Source organism: Nycticebus coucang, chromosome 9 (assembly GCF_027406575.1).
Source record: "Nycticebus coucang isolate mNycCou1 chromosome 9, mNycCou1.pri, whole genome shotgun sequence".
Lineage (NCBI taxonomy): Eukaryota > Metazoa > Chordata > Mammalia > Primates > Lorisidae > Nycticebus > Nycticebus coucang.
Genome location: NC_069788.1, coordinates 25,987,925 through 26,004,195, shown reverse-complemented (window position 1 = coordinate 26,004,195; position 16,271 = coordinate 25,987,925). Strand labels below are relative to the sequence as shown.

General features: G+C 35.1%; 1 protein-coding gene across 20 annotated transcripts in view; it reads left to right on the top strand.

The window, feature by feature from the left end:
• The window catches only part of MLIP (muscular LMNA interacting protein), a 312,602-nt gene that overhangs the window by 184,894 nt on the left and 111,437 nt on the right, over positions 1-16,271 (top strand). For 18 of the 20 annotated variants that reach the window (XM_053603333.1, XM_053603332.1, XM_053603343.1 and 15 more), the window contains 3 exons: positions 10,288-10,353; positions 10,437-10,520; positions 10,655-10,714. In XM_053603333.1, the coding sequence (XP_053459308.1) occupies positions 10,288-10,353; positions 10,437-10,520; positions 10,655-10,714 (210 nt within the window). The remainder of the gene's footprint in view (positions 1-10,287; positions 10,354-10,436; positions 10,521-10,654; positions 10,715-16,271) is intronic. The other 2 variants (XM_053603337.1, XM_053603340.1) reach the window with 2 other exon arrangements.

The window sequence follows — 16,271 nt, the reverse complement described above, 5'->3', positions numbered from 1 at the left end:
ATGTGAATTTTTTTCCTTATTTAGATCCTTTGAATAATTCTACATATTTCCTGTAAGCTTTCCCATGTTAGGTGTTCCTAATTGAGAAAATTTTAAAATTTGCAAGAATTTTAAAATTTTAACATCTTTTAAAAAGATTTTATAAGTTTACTTTCACCTTCAACAATCTTTATTCAATAATATGGTGCTGCTCCTTTCACTATTATAGTCTTAAAAAATGATTCTGGTAATTTGGTCCTTTATAGCCATCTGTTTATACAATAGAATTCATCTTATGCCATTGAAATCAATGGGATTTATTTCTGAATTGAATGGGAAAATTAGGACTATAATCTTTAGAAACTCATCTATTTTAAGAAGAATCAAAAGTTTGGAATGTTTTGAATCACAGAAACTTTTCTGAGATCCCTTTTATATTACTCAGAACAACACGATTAAGGGGTAGGGGGACGCTGCACACTCATTATAACACTTGGGTAGTGTCCACGCTGTGGAATGCCTCGAAGATAGAAGTAACATAAATAATTCAAGCTTTAAATATGTTGGCAATTAATTTTCTCCCCAACCACTTAATACCCATGGTGGTTATTTTATACTACATTGTGTTTTATAGCATATAGTATACTTAGTGAGAAACCAGGTTTACTTTTGAAAATAATGGTGTTATAAAGAGAAAGATTTCCTCCAGATTGAAATATAGGCATCCCTTGCGATGAGACATTAAGCGATCATTGAATCACTGGATTGGTTTCAGCTTTAATTGCCTGTGGATAAAGCTCATCATTTTGAAAAGAGTACACTTTGTTGGCAGGGGACATAAGGTTTCTGGTACTTCTGTTATATACATTTTTGTTTGTATCCAAACTTAAATTTATAGCTTATTGCATGTTCTATCATTTTTAAATTTTTTATATATATATATTATTTTTTTTTAAAGAAAGAAGCCTTTTTAGCTGAGTCTTAACCAAGGATTTATAGGAAAAGAGTAATGTAGGTGTCATATTTTAATGTGTTGGGTTCAGAGTCTTTGGCTGAATCTTCTACCAGTAATCATCATTATCATCTCCAAGAATGACATGAAAATGAAATACAAGTGATTATAATCAGACCAAATTGTTTTTGTGACTATCCATGGTCTTTACATTCAATGATATACTAAGGTCTGTAGTCAAAATTAACTTTAATATGGACACGATTTTTAGTCTCAATGCATGCATTGCTGTCTTTTTCAGGGAATATTAAAGGTCTGTCTTCTTATTGGCTAGTTTTTCTTATTATCATCTGAGTCTTATAGCAATAGGTAAAAAGCTAAAATTAAACTGTTTGGCATATTGTTATTATAAATAAATGGATTATTGTGTTTATTGTGAGTTGTATTAAAAAGTGAAAGATGAAGGAATATTTCATGAAATCAAATAATATACATCTTTATTGTCTTACAAATGATTAATATTTTTTCATGAAAGTATTCATTGTTTCCTTGTAAGTAATTTCAATTCTCTGTTCCGTTCTTCAAAAATATTCCTCAGGATAAAATTAGAGCTAAGGTTAGGTATAAAGTTTCAAACAAATGGCATTTTCAAGATACATTTAATTCATAGCAAGTATGTGTTTTACTGAAGAAGTCTCTAGCAGCTCAATTGTATAGATAATAAATAAAAATTATCAGACTAATTATTTAAATGGAAAATTACAGGATAAAATCCATTTTTTTCTGGTGGAAGAAATATAAAAATAGCTATTTTGAAGATAACAATAAAAAGCATAAAAATAGAAAGCCAAAGATTTGATATATTTTGTCAGTTGTCAAATCAATTTATTCTAAGTTGCCTGTTTAATTTTTTAAAGCATGAGTTGGCAAATACAAATCTGATTAAACATATGTCCTTGAGTGAAAGTATTTTAAGATCTCCGCATGTCTTAAAAATTTAACAAAACCTGGTTTCTAATTTAGCACATGACCCATGTTAAAGAGGCATCGCTTCATTTAGATTAGTGCAAGAGAAGAGTGTGCTCCCAATTTCTTCAACAATGCAAAAGTGTCCAGATGCAAATCTGTGCTAACTGGTTCTTGTCTACTATGTACATATCATTTAAAAAAAACTTACCAAACCACATTTAATTATGTATACTTACTGATGTCTTTTTCTACCATGAATTTTTTGAGGGAATCTAGGTTTTTTGTTATTGTTTGTTTTGTTAAATGTTTATCAAATGAATTAATTTATAGGTTTTAATTTATAGGCTTAGTCAATATGACTCTCACTAAACATAATAATCCATTTATTTATAATATCAATAGGTGCCAAACAGTTTAATTTCAGCTTTTTACCTATTGCTATAAGACTCAGAAGACAGAAGAGAAACTAGCCATTGAGAGAGACAGACCTTTAATATTTTCTGCAAAAGACAGCAATGTGCACATTGAGACTAAAAATTATGTCCATTTTATAGTTAATTTTGACTATGGACCTTAGTATAATGTTGAGCATAAAGACCATGGATAGTCACCAATACATAATAGCTTTAATTTATAGGATTCTAAAATTTCCAAGTTTATTCCCCAGGGTCATAAGGTAAATGTCTGTTCTTAGGAGTATAAAAATAAAGGGGGCCTTATATATGACAATTGGACCAATCATAATAAAGAGTCTTTCTTTGGGATAGAATAAATCTCATCAATTCCTGCTTCCATGGACAAACTATAAAAGGCCTTCTGTTTGAAGGGAAGTAGGTTGGTTTTAGACTTGGCACCTGGGATGATTAGATTCTACCACTCACAATGGCTGCCATCCACTAGTATGTCAGACACTAAGCTAAATGCTTTACCGTCTGCACAACTCTGTGAAGTATTTGATGCCCAAAGAAGTCACGTACATCCCCCAAAGCAGCAGGGCTAGTAATTTGCTGAATTGGACCCCAAACAAGACCTTTCCCTGCTCACTGTGTAACAACAACATCAGCTAGCTAGAAGGAAATGTTAAGAGGGAAAGGATGATGTTGGATACTTTCCTACAACAATTTTATTCCTTACTTGCTAAAACATATTTCAATACTCACTGAATTAGAGCAACAAAAGCATTTTATTTTTATGAGGAACAATTACTGAGAATTGGAAACAATTTGACTGTGAGAAGACTTGGGAGAGTGAGGCATTACGAAGTAGCCCAATTCTTTGAGCTGCTGAAAGAGATGAGGCAAAGGACAGTGAAGGAGGGGCTGGCCGGAAGTAAGGAATACCCTTCAGAGACCCTTCATTAAATTAAAGGATGGCTTTTCCTGCCATGGAGCCTTGACCAATGGGGCTGAAACTGGTTATAATGGTTCACAAAAACTACCTTCTGTGTGGGTGAAACAGATATTTAACTCTGCAAAACTCTTGAGGCTGAAAACACCACGTGGAATTCCTGTTATTGAAATTTTTAAACAAATCATATAAAAATTAATCTGTTAAATATTCCTGGATCATTTTACAAAACCTATACTTTTATATATCTGCAAACTCCTTTGTCCAGTAGTACCCCCTTCCTCCTTTTTATCCAAGCTAAATCTTCAACTAGATAAAGAGAGACTTATTTTTCTGAGAATATCTCCAATCCTACAATTTTTTTTTTAATTTTACCAAATAGCTGGTCAGATTAATAAAATATAGTAGCATTTAGGCTTAACATAAATCGTTTTATGATCATTATTAAATGTAGTAACTCATGCATGAAATTTATGAAATTCAATCTGAGATAGTCTGGACATCACAAAAAGTTTACAAGTCCTTTTATATCACTCTTTCTTTGGAGGTAGTTTACTTTCTAACTCCATTTAGAGTACAGCTAACTCATTCCAACTTCAAATTTCTGGAACTTAATCCTATTTCTTAGGGAGCAGGTTAGACCGATTCAATATATCTGACTAAGAAGTGTTTGCAATTCCATCAGAAGACACTCCTTTTAACTGGGGAACAACTGTTGCAGTTTATTGGCATATTTTCACATAAGAACTTTGATTTACAATGCTTTTTCACAGTACTTGGCTTTTAGTTATAAGGTAGTGTTAAATTCAAAAGCTATTTTCTGCTAAAAGTCAGATTTATTAGGTTTCTTTTCAAAAGTTGGACCTCGGGGTTGACTGTACTGAGCAAAATACAAACCCTTCTGGGTAATTTATATTAGTTAAGTATCTTCAAAGATGAGTTTCAATGAATATCCCATTTATGCCTCAATCGCTGTAGTCCATTTTGATGGAAAATATGTTTTTAATAACAGTAATTTATTGGTGAATATTTTAAGAGACTTTCACCCAAAATGAATAAATCTGAAGAAAAATTAATATAATCCTGCTGACTGACATGTCAAAAAGCAATATATGGTCAGACTCCTTATTAATGGAGATCTAAAATATTTTCTTTTAGTCTTGGCACCCGTAGCACAGTGGTTACGGTGCCAGCCACATACACCAAGGCTGGCGGGTTTGAACCTGATGCTAAAAACATCAATGACAACTGTAACAAAAAATAGCCAGGCATTGTGGCAGGCACCTGTAGTCTCAGATACTTGGGAGGCTGAGGCAAGAGAATCACTTAAGCCCAAGAGTTTGATGTTGCTGTGAGCTGTGACAACATATTACTCTACCAAGGGGGACATAGTGAGACTGTGTCTCAAAAGAATTTTTTTTTCTTTTAATAATTTTTTAGACAACAGAAAAAAAGCTACTTTTTATGGCTGTTAGAAATAGTGAATCAAGATCATACATCTGATAAATAACTCCTAATCAATTAAAAAGTCAATTCTAATAAATTTCAAAGCCCTTTAAATTCAAAATAAGCTCACCATCAGAATTTTTTGTAGCACAGTCTGAATCTTTGTCCTGTTTCAAATCAGCTTTAGTGAGCTAATATCAGTTATTTTCCTTAGTTTTCCAAGGGACCTGCGTAGATAATTTTGTCATGATTTGAATGAATTTTAATATTTCAAATAGAATTATTAATGTTGTATTTCCCTAAAGCATACTTTCACATACTAATTAAAATATCAAGTTCTATTTGCTTTTGGCTGAAAAAAGTCACTTCATTGTATTGATATTGATTATATGAGTAGATCTTTGGTGACAAATTTGATTGTAATATGGGAATGTATTGTTTATTGTAAATCTAAATACTCAGAAAGTTTAAACCACTTCTCTGGAGTATTTTACTGGAAAGTATTAAAATCACATTGTTCTTATGATTCATTTATTCACTTAATTGAACTCCATTTGTTCATTGGTTTACCCTATAATCCACTCTGAAGATCTTTACTGGGCACATGTCATATTCTCTGTCCTTTGGATACAAAGATAAATACCATTTTCTTTGAGCTTAGTAGGCCAAATTGTCCAGTAGAGTAGAGGTACAGTATAAAAAGTGATTATGATATAACATGGTTTAAGGTATGTGCACAGTGATATGGTGACCACACTAGGGAGTGACCATTTTGTAAGGTCCAAGAAAGACATTATTATAAAGGTGTACCTTCAGGATAAATAGGAATTTTCTGAGTGAACTGAAAGTGGAGGAGGGATGATCTAAGGAGAGTTAGTAACATAAAGTACAAAAGATCACCACACATTTAAAGAACTCAAGCAATTCTTTGTGGTTCAAGAGCAGCATGAGGAGCAGGTGGAAGACATTGTCAGCAAGGTGAGCGAGGCCCACAGCAAAATTCCCTCCCAAGGAGTCTGTTTGTAGTCCTGGTTATTCATGTCTGGCCTTTTCCTTCTCCATAATTATCACTGTCGTACAGATCAAGTGTGGTGTAAGGCCTAAAATTAAACCCCAATGTTGTGACATCTAATGAAGCTGAAGGATCTCAAATGGCCCATCTGCAAGTTCCCTCTTCCCTCTGCTCCTGCAGGTCAGGTCCCTTGGCCAAGCTACAATCCTCCTTGTGAAACTGGCCAGGTGAAGTTCTGCTGTGCCTTAGTGATAGTTCCAGCTCTCTGGGAATTACTCGAACAAGCCAACCACCTTCTTCAGGGGACCAGGGACACTTCTCTGTCTTGATACCCACAGACCCTGGCTGTTCCCCCCGTTCCTTAGTGCAACCCTGTGTGACCTTGCATGGTGTGCAGAGCCCTCCTCCCCTGGACTGTTAGTAAAAGTAACTAATGAATGGTTACGGCTTTCATCCCTCCAGCGCTGGGAGTCATGGAATCATCCATCCCCATAACCTCTCCCCTCATCAACAGGGTAGTTAAGAAGCGATGAAAAAGACGCATCAGGGAAAATTTAAACCATCTGAACACCAGCTAGGGGTTATTTTTATGCAATTTTGTGTTCCTTTCCAACCATTTTTCATAATTAATAATAATTTTAAGACATGAAGGCATAAATCATAAAATAGATTTTTTTTTATGGTAAGAAACAGGTGGTCCTAAATGTTTTTCTTAGGTTTTAAAATGTAGCCAATTTTCCAAATATTGTTGTTTAATATGGGGAAGCAGATTTTGAAAACAAAATTTCAGACAATATTTTCCTTTGTGAGCTATCAAAATGATAGATGATAAAATCTTATCTTTTAGATGTCACTTTTCTGAATTCCTAGGGGTATATTTTATGCCAACATGACATCTCTACCATATGGATATGGTACCTGCTGGAAAGTCTAATAATTCTGGATCTATCATATCTGTGCTCTGTTGGAAGGAGGAAATAGATTGTGATGCGCAATGGCTTCCGTGGTCCCATGGCTGTGATTACACCTTGTTGTTACGATGTACCTAGAAGAGACTGTTCATAAAGAAAGGAGAGGCAGGAGGTAAATCTAAGTAAAAAACAGGAACGTCTATAATCCTAAAAACTTTTATAAGACAATACAATAGAGAAATGAGTCTTTTGTTTGTTTGCAAATTTACCAGAACATGTATATTCAAGTGATCATTTTTCTGTTACTAGTAACCACTTTGAGGAACCAACAACTTACTCTAATTAGCCTGCGATTACTTATCCCATTTTTGGTAACCTCTTTTGTAATTGCCTTTAGAACTTGTGGCACATATTTTTCGATAACCTTGAATGGTGGGAAATCGTCAAACTTAGGAAGTAGATTAGAACTAGCTCCTTTGAATAAAAAAGTGCATTAAAAATAAGTTGAACCACATGAAATTGCCACCTCAGTGACTCTTTTCTGTTCAATATTGGCAATTTCATGTGTTTTAATCCAATATAAAGCTGAGCTCATAAAAAAGAAGGGGACATCTTCGAGGGTCAAGTACCAAAAACAAGATGCTTATCAGGGTGCTGGTGATTTGATTGTTCTGAAGGTATTAATTTCATGAATCATAAGAACTGGGATATGCTGTCAACTTGGCAATGGGAGGGAAAGACTTGGTGCTAAGTGAGACAGGGAACTGGAATTGCATCCCCGTCTCATAACTGGGCGTTTTGAAGGGTTACACTCTCAATTACAAGAAGGATGTGGAAAAAAAGTACCATTGCAAAGGGAAATGACAAGCACAATTTCTTATATATGTCTGGGCTGAGGGTGGAAAAAACAAACAAACAAACAAACAAACAAAACCCCCTTTAATCCTAAGCCTACCCTTAGGCAGGTTTGAGATTTGAATTTATACAATCTCTGTGATAAAGAAAATGTGTGCTGAAAAAATTGAAGTTAAATTTGCATTTAAATTTAATTTGCATCATTCTGCTTCTGGAAATGAAGGAGTAGCTTATATTGGATCAATTGTTATGCAGATAACCACAGTACACCCTCAATAGCATATAAAAAAGAGCTGTCTGCAGGTACCAGGGCATGACCAAGAGCAGAGGGAAAATGCAATAACGTCAATGGTCAATGCTTGTAAGAAGGAAATGGCACTGGGACTTTTCTAGATTTTATATGTATTTTTTCTTAACCTTAAGGGTAGCCCCCTGTCTGCTCACTATGAAGTGGTGAGAAGTCAGTGGAGACCCTGAAGGTTCCTGGGTGGGAAATGAGAGAACAGGTCACTCAGGAAGTGGAAAGTGAGAGAACCATGGAGAAGAGAGTCCCAGAGGGAAGCTGTGTATGCAACATATACTCTCCCCAAAGCTTTGGACGAGGTAGTGAATGTACCCGTTAAGCTCAGCAAAGGGTGAAACAATGCAATAAAGATTTCAGCTGCTGCCCACTTTGAAGCCAAATTAACTGCATATTAAAACTAAACAATAATAATAATACCCATCAGGAGGCCATAACAGAATTCAGAGTCTTTATAAAACATTATTCAAAATATTCAGGCTATAATCCTAAAATTTAAAAAATGCAAAGAATAGTGTAACTCATACTCAAGGGAAAATATTCATAGTTATTAACCCAAAGTGTTCCAGATATTGTAATTATCTGATAATAATTTTAAAGCTGTTATTAACATTATAAATATGCTCAAGAGAATAAAGGAAAATATGTTCACAATAAATTAGCATATAGGAATTCTCAGCACAAAAACAGAAGCTATAATAAGTGGACTTAAATAGAAAATAAGATATGATAAATAAAAATTAACTGCATTGGCTTAAGAAAAAACTGGAGATAACTAGGAGTCAGTGAAATTGGAGATGTATGTGATAGACATTACCTGATTTGAAAAAGAAAAAGAAACATTGAACAAGGCTCCAGTGACTTGTGGGAAAATATAAAAATGGAATTGGAGTCTCAGAAGGAGAGGAGAGAGAGAATGGGACAAAACAATTTATAGCCAAAAATTTTCTAAATTTGGTGAAAGATATGAATGCATACTTTCAAGAAGCTCAGATCATCTTAAGAATGTTTAATTAATAAAATCCTAGTAGCATCATGATCAAACTGCTGAAATGTATATAAGGAGAAACATAAAAGGAGAAAATCTTAAAAGCAGCAGAGAAAAATAGTATATATACGTACAGAGGAACAGAAATACAAACATACCTACCTTTTCATTATAAACAATGAAGGCCAAAGGCGATGGTATGACACCTTTAAAATGCTACAGCAGAAAAGCAACTCCACACTCTATGTCCAGGAATAATTCCTTCAAGACAGAAGATAAAGTAAGGATGTTTTCAGCTAAGAGAAATCTAAGAAAATTCCTTGATAGCAGACTAGACTTGTACTATGAAAAGAACTAAGGAAGATTTTGAGGCTTGAAGGCAAAGAGAAACACAGAACTTTAGAGAGTAAGTCAGAACATGGGAAATGATGATAGGTGGTAATGATTACGTATTATTTTACATAGTGCCATAAAGTTTGTATGCAATTTGAAATAGTGTGCGATTGCACATGAACTTTATGCCCACTCTATATTAAAATTTCTTTATAATCATGTTCATGGTTTAAAGCAAAACTTACAATAGGATAATGTGTTTAGAACATATTTAAATGTAATTCATTGGCAATTAGAGCATAAAAACAAGGTGAGTGTACTGAATCGTCTAATTTCAAACTTCTTCTATATCATGTGAAGTATTCTAAGATACTTGTATTGCTTGGGTTAGACTTTAATATGAATGGAACAATTTCAAGGTTAATTTCTAAAAATATATGGACTATAGCGCCTGTGTTAGTTAACATAAACAACATAACCTGATAGAGCAAACCCTGACGTTTCACTGCTTTAATGCAATCAGCCTTTCATTCCTTCTTTCATCACAGTTTGCTGTCACTTCAATTAACTGTCCCATGTGGTTCTGGTCTAGTGATGATCAGTAACATGGTCTTCTTCCATCTTGCATCAGTTATCTGAAGAAGATGAGAGACAGAATGATGGAAACTCATGTCAACTCTTAACTGCACTGCCCTGGAAGTTACACATCACTTTCGGTTATAAGTCACAGTTACAGTCCCCAAAATCAATCACCCAAATTCTCGAGACCAAGAAAATGTCATATAATTGTGCTCAAGAAAATGAAGTCTCTGATAACACTCCTAGCATTGTCTCTGCTGCACGTCCAACTTAGTGAATAAAGAATAAGAAAGCAATCCCACATCGAATCAACTAAAAAATTCAAAATGGAAGGAAAAGTGAAATTGAAAAATTGCAGCAAAATTAAAACAAACAAAAAAAATCCCCCTCAACTTTTTTTTCATTTTGGTAACACCTTCGATTGGACATATTAATTCAAGGAAGAAATTGAACAATGTGAAAAGGCCTTCAAAGACAGCTCGTTAAATGATTCAGATTTTGTTCTTAGAAGTTTTGGTATCTATAGGGCTTTGAAAAGCCTTTGAAGAGACTTTTTTTTACTACAATGGTATTTGACTGCCAGTCTCATCTGAGAAATATTTCATTTATCACTAGGCACTAGATGAACCAGCCAAGACGGAAAGTGTCTCCAAGGACAACCTGTTAGAACTCCCTTTGGAGGTAATAACTTTAAATTTCCCTTGCTTTTGGTACACAATCCCAGAACTCATTGCTAACCCAGTCCCTGGTTTCAATTCTTCCAGTTGTGTTTCCCTGCACAGCTCAGGAAGCAAACTGAAGAGGTCTGTGCTACCATTGATAAGGTCTTGCAGGATTCCTTGTCTATGGTAATGCCTTAGACTAGAATGTGCAATTCAAACATTTGCTTGCCTTCTCTTCATTTCCTCTGCTTTAGTATGATACCTCACAGGCTTGTCCTTTTCTTTTTCTTTCCTTCTTTCTTTCTTCTTCTTTTTTTCAGCATTCTTCTGATTCTCCTTCAAGGTCCCCACAGACATTGTTGGGTTCTGACACAATCAAAGTATGTATATATTTTAATATAATTCACTGAATCATAAGATTTACTAGATGAATGATTTTCAAATTATACATGGAGGCCCAATAGTGAATTGGGAATTAATTTAGTGGATAGCGATCAGGTGTGTCTTTTTACTTTGGCACTCATAATTTTTTGTTTCTTTTTTTTTAATATCAATAGATTTAGGGGGTACAAATGGTTTTTTTGTTACATGGATGAATTGCCTAATAGTGAAGTCAAGGCTTTTAGTGTCCTGGTCACCCTAATAGAATACATTGTACTCGAGTGATGGTTTTTGATCCCTTCTCCCTTCTCCCGACCCTAGTCTCCAAAGTCTATACCATGCTGTACGACCATATATACCCATTGTTTAGTTCCCACTTATAAATGAGTACACACCACTTACAAATGAGTATATGTGGTATTTGTTTTTCCATTCCTGAGTTACTTCAATTAGGATAATGGCTTCAAATTTCATCCAAATTGCTACAAAAGACATTTTTAAATTCTTTTTATGGCTGAATAATATTCTATGGCATATATGTGTATACCAGATTTTTTAAACCCACTCATCAATTTATGGGCTCTTAGATTGATTCCATATTTTGGATTGTGAATTATGCTGCTGTAAACATATGAGTGCAACTGTCGTTTTTAAATAGCAAAGAATTAGACTCCATTCTAAGTAGTGGAAAGGTATTATCGGCATTTCTTTTACTTTTTCTAGGTGTACACATATAGGTAAATGTGCACAGGCTTGCAAAGTGAAATCTATTTCTAACTGTGGGCCAATTTCAGAACAGTTTGAAAGCTAGCATGTTAGATTATGTTGTATGTTGGCATTTTATAGAACTGCACGTGGAATTTATGGTGCATTCTCATCTGAAACCACAGATTCAGTATTTACGTAATTTGCAGCCACTGATAGAATTGTAGAAATGGAAAAATGAAGTAGTTTAAAGGCTCATTGATCTAAGAGCTTTAATGCAAGTGCTATTTCTGGATTTTTAAATTTTTCTGACTAAATAATTTCAAAGGAAAAGAAACCTGGATATTTTAGATTGTTAGGTTATTACTAAACTATTAATTATTATAATGGAATCCTTATGTATTTCCTTTTCAAGAGGTATTTTCATGTTTTGGAATAAAATACTGCATTTTTCCAAATCATTTTTTTGAAATAAAATACTTAGTTCAGCTCTACTCTTCCAAATTTCAAAATGCTTTTGGTTTTCTTTTATTGATAATTGTTAGTATATTTTTTTTGTGAGCCTTATTTTCTCCCTTGGAATTAGTAAAAATACTGCTTGCAGGCCCCTTAAAATATGAGACATTGTGTTTCAGAAGTAGGTTTTAAATGTATGGAATTGCACATAACTAGAAAAGTAATTCTAATTTGCAACTGAAATATTAGACAAATATCCATTAGCAACAACATAAGAATTCAGTCACTAGTTATTGTTTATATTAAGAAATTATATTTTAGCAAAGAGGACCCAAACATGAATAATTGTAGTTTCTATATTTGAAACCTATTTTGTTGTAGACGTGGGTCATTACAAAAATTTTGAGATACGTAAGTACTGAGACATGTAAAATCCACACAGATGGAAATAATTGAAGCCCACCCAGCAAACTGCCTACAGGAGCTTCCTCAGAACAGCCACCTTGATTGCTTTCATTGGTTTTATATCATTTCCAGCATTTTTTCATGTCTTCCCATTTTCTGGGAATCGAGGAAATCCATGCCATGCTGTGGCAAACAAGTATGGAAATCACTGTACGTACACCACCTTCCCAGCCTCATTTTGCCCCCTCCTCCCTGGCTCGCCACCTCGTTAGCACATTGGCTCTCTTCTCCATCTCCAGACACTCTTATCTATTTCGTGCTGCAGGAATGGGATAATAGAGAGTCCCATGAAAGATCTTTTGGCTCTTCCAGTTTGTGAGAATACAGTAAGCAGATGCCATCAGTGAACCAGAAAATGTGTCCTTGCTAGACACTGAGACTGCTAGTGCCTTGGTCTTGAACTTCCCAGCCTCCAGACCATGTCAAATAGTTTTCTGTTGTTCATAAACTACCGAGTCTATGATATTTTGTTATAATAGCCCAAATAGGCTGGAATCCTTTGATAAGCAGTTAGAAATATTCTTCACTGTAACAGGACAGAAAATAAAGGACATGACAGAAATAAATATAGGAATGTTTGGAGGTTGGCAGCAGGAAAGTGAAGAATTGTACAATTATTATCTCTAGTTAGCTATTTCATAACCAACACTTTTCGAGGAGGTAAGTTCTAAGATCACTGACGTAGATTAAGAGGAGAAGATTAAGATACGTGTTCTTCTATGTTTTTTCCATAAATAATAAATAAATAAATTTTTAGAAAGAGAAGAAGGTGGGATGGGAGTTTGAAAAAATTGAAAAGAATTGTACATTCATTTTTAGTTATTCTTCCCTAGTTTCTTCTTAAATCCCTTTTCACTCTGTCCAAATCATTTTTTCCCAAGGCTCCTAAAGGCCTACCCATTGCTATCAGCTGATTCCTGATCAGAGATGATGGAGTAACAGAATTTAAGGCAGCTGATCTCTCTGTCTCTTCTTTGGTAACTTTCCTCTAGTGCCTTTTAGAGAACCCTGCTCTGTCAGTTCTTCTCCTGCCTCACTTGTAGTTACTGGTTTTTAGCCTCCTTTGCTGATACATCTTTGGTTCATCTTCTTCCCAAACTACTAATGTTGGAACACCCTATCGATCAGCCCTCAGGCTTCTCATTTCTCTCTATGTTCCTTCCCTTGGTTTTCTCACCCACTTGCATGTTTTGAAATTCAAGTACATATATACTGATGACTCTCAAATTCATACTTCTAGTCCAGGATTCTCTCCCCAACTCCAGATTTCCAACTACCTACTCTTAATTTCCATTTAGATTTCTAACGAATGTCTCAAACTTTTATGTGTGCATAAAAATAAAACCTAGATTTCCTCCCATAAAAGCCATTCCATGTGCTGCCATCCCATCTCCATTGATAGAATTCCAATCTTTCATTTGCTTAAGGCCAGAATCTTTGCCATCAAATCTTGCTGTTTCCTTTATCACCCATTCTACATCTCTTCTGTTGGAGATCCTGGTGCTACAGCTTCAAAAGACATGGCAGACAATTGTTTCATCCCTTTTGCACTGCTAAGTCATCATCATGCTTTGCTAAATAGCACCATAGCTTTGACCCATCCACTTGCCTCACTATTATCCATTTCCAGCACATCAGAGAGATCCTTTTAAAGCGTAAGGCAGATTTATGGCCCTTGTCAACTCAAAATTAGCAGTGCCTACACATTTCCCCCAGAATACAGGCCAAAATTTTTTCAAGGTCTTTAAACAGCCTGTGTGATCTGATCCCACAATTCCATAATGTGCTCTTCCATGACCCACTTCCCCACCCCAGCCCTGCCAGCCTCCTTGCCTCAAATGTACCAAGCACATTCCTGGCTCAGCACAGGTAGTTTCTTTTCATATAAGTTGTATCATATTTTATAGTTGCTAGTTCTCTGTAAAAATTTGCAAGTTTAACATTTACCTCCCAAATCATGATTAAGTATGTTTGTTTTCATTCTGGTTCTGAAAAACTAAAAAACCATATTTCAGGATTCTCTATGGGTCTTTTTCAGTGTTGTTTATGCTCATTCTCACATCATCCTGCCTCATTGTGTGTATGACTCTGATTATGTGCTGGGTATTCTATTTGAAAATTTATTCATAGGAATTATTTGAGACCTCAGAAGATATTATATTCCTATCGAGTTTGTTTTTTTCTTCTGCCAAACACTGGGAGAACAAGCAAAAAAAGTATTACCTTTAAATGGAAAGGTTTGAGATTACTTTTCGTAGATAGTCATTTTCAGATGATTTGAGGCTGGGCTGAAAATCACATGAGGTCTTCTGGATCATTCTTACACCCGGAGTTCAATCTATTTTTTGAAAGTCCTGGTCTCTGACTTCTATCTCCCTATCCATGTGAGATATCAAGAGTGTGAGTCAGCTTCTCAAGTCACAGATTATTTATTTATTTATTTTTATTGGGAAGCATTCGTTTTCTTTAATTTTCTAAAAGATTTGGTATAGAATTATATATATATTTTAATTTTTTTTTTTTATTGTTGGGGATTCATTGAGGGTACAATAAGCCAGGTTACACTGATTGCAATTGTTAGGTAAAGTCCCTCTTGCAATCATGTCTTGCCCCCATAAAGTGTGACACACACCAAGGCCCACCCACCTCCCTCCTTCCCTCTTTCTGTTCCCCCCCATAACCATAATTGTCATTCATTGTCCTCATATCAAAATTGAGTACATAGGATTCATGCTTCTCCATTCTTGTGATGCTTTACTAAGAATAATGTCTTCCACTTCCATCCAGGTTAATACGAAGGATGTAAAGTCTCCATTTTTTTTAATGGCTGAATAGTATTCCATGGTATACATATACCACAGCCTATTAATCCATTCCTGGGTTGGTGGGCATTTAGGCTGTTTCCACATTTTGGTGATTGTAAATTGAGCTTCAGTAAACAGTCTAGTACAAGTGTCCTTATGATAAAAGGATCTTTCCTTCTGGGTAGATGCCCAGTAATGGGATTGCAGGATCAAATGGGAGGTCTAGGTTGAGTGCTTTGAGGTTTCTCCATACTTCCTTCCAGAAAGGTTGTACTAGTTTGCAGTCCCACCAGCAGTGTAAAAGTGTTCCCTTCTCTCCACATCCACGCCAGCATCTGCAGTTTTGAGATTTTGTGATGTGGGCCATTCTCACTGGGGTTAGATGATATCTCAGGGTTGTTTTGATTTGCATTTCTCTAATATATAGAGATGATGAACATTTTTTCATGTGTTTGTTAGCCATTCGTCTGTCATCTTTAGAGAAAGTTCTATTCATGTCTCTTGCCCATTAATATAAGGGATTGTTGGCTTTTTTCATGTGGATTAATTTGAGTTCTCTATAGATCCTAGTTATCAATCTTTTGTCTGATTGAAAACATGCAAATATCCTTTCCCATTGTGTGGGTTGTCTCTTTGCTTTGGTTATTGTCTCCTTAGCTGTACAGAAGCTTTTCAGTTTAATGAAGTCCCATTTGTTTATTTTTGTTGTTGTTGCAATTGCCATGGCAGTCTTCTTCATGAAGTCTTTCCCCAGGCCAATATCTTCCAGTGTTTTTCCTATGCTTTCTTGGAGGATTTTTATTGTTTCATGCCTTAAGTTTAAGTCCTTTATCCATCTTGAATCAATTTTTGTGAGTGGGAAAAGGTGTGGGTCCAGTTTCAGTCTTTTACATGTAGACATCCAGTTCCCCCAACACCATTTATTGAATAGGGAGTCTTTCCCCAAAGGTATGTTCTTGTTTGGTTTATCAAAGATTAGGTGGTTGTAAAATGTTAGTTTCATTTCTTGGTTTTCAATTTGATTCCAAGTGTCTATGTCTCTGTTTTTGTGCCAGTACCATGCTGTCTTGAGCACTATGGCTTTGTAGTACAGACTAAAATCTGGTATGCTGATGCCCCCAGCTTT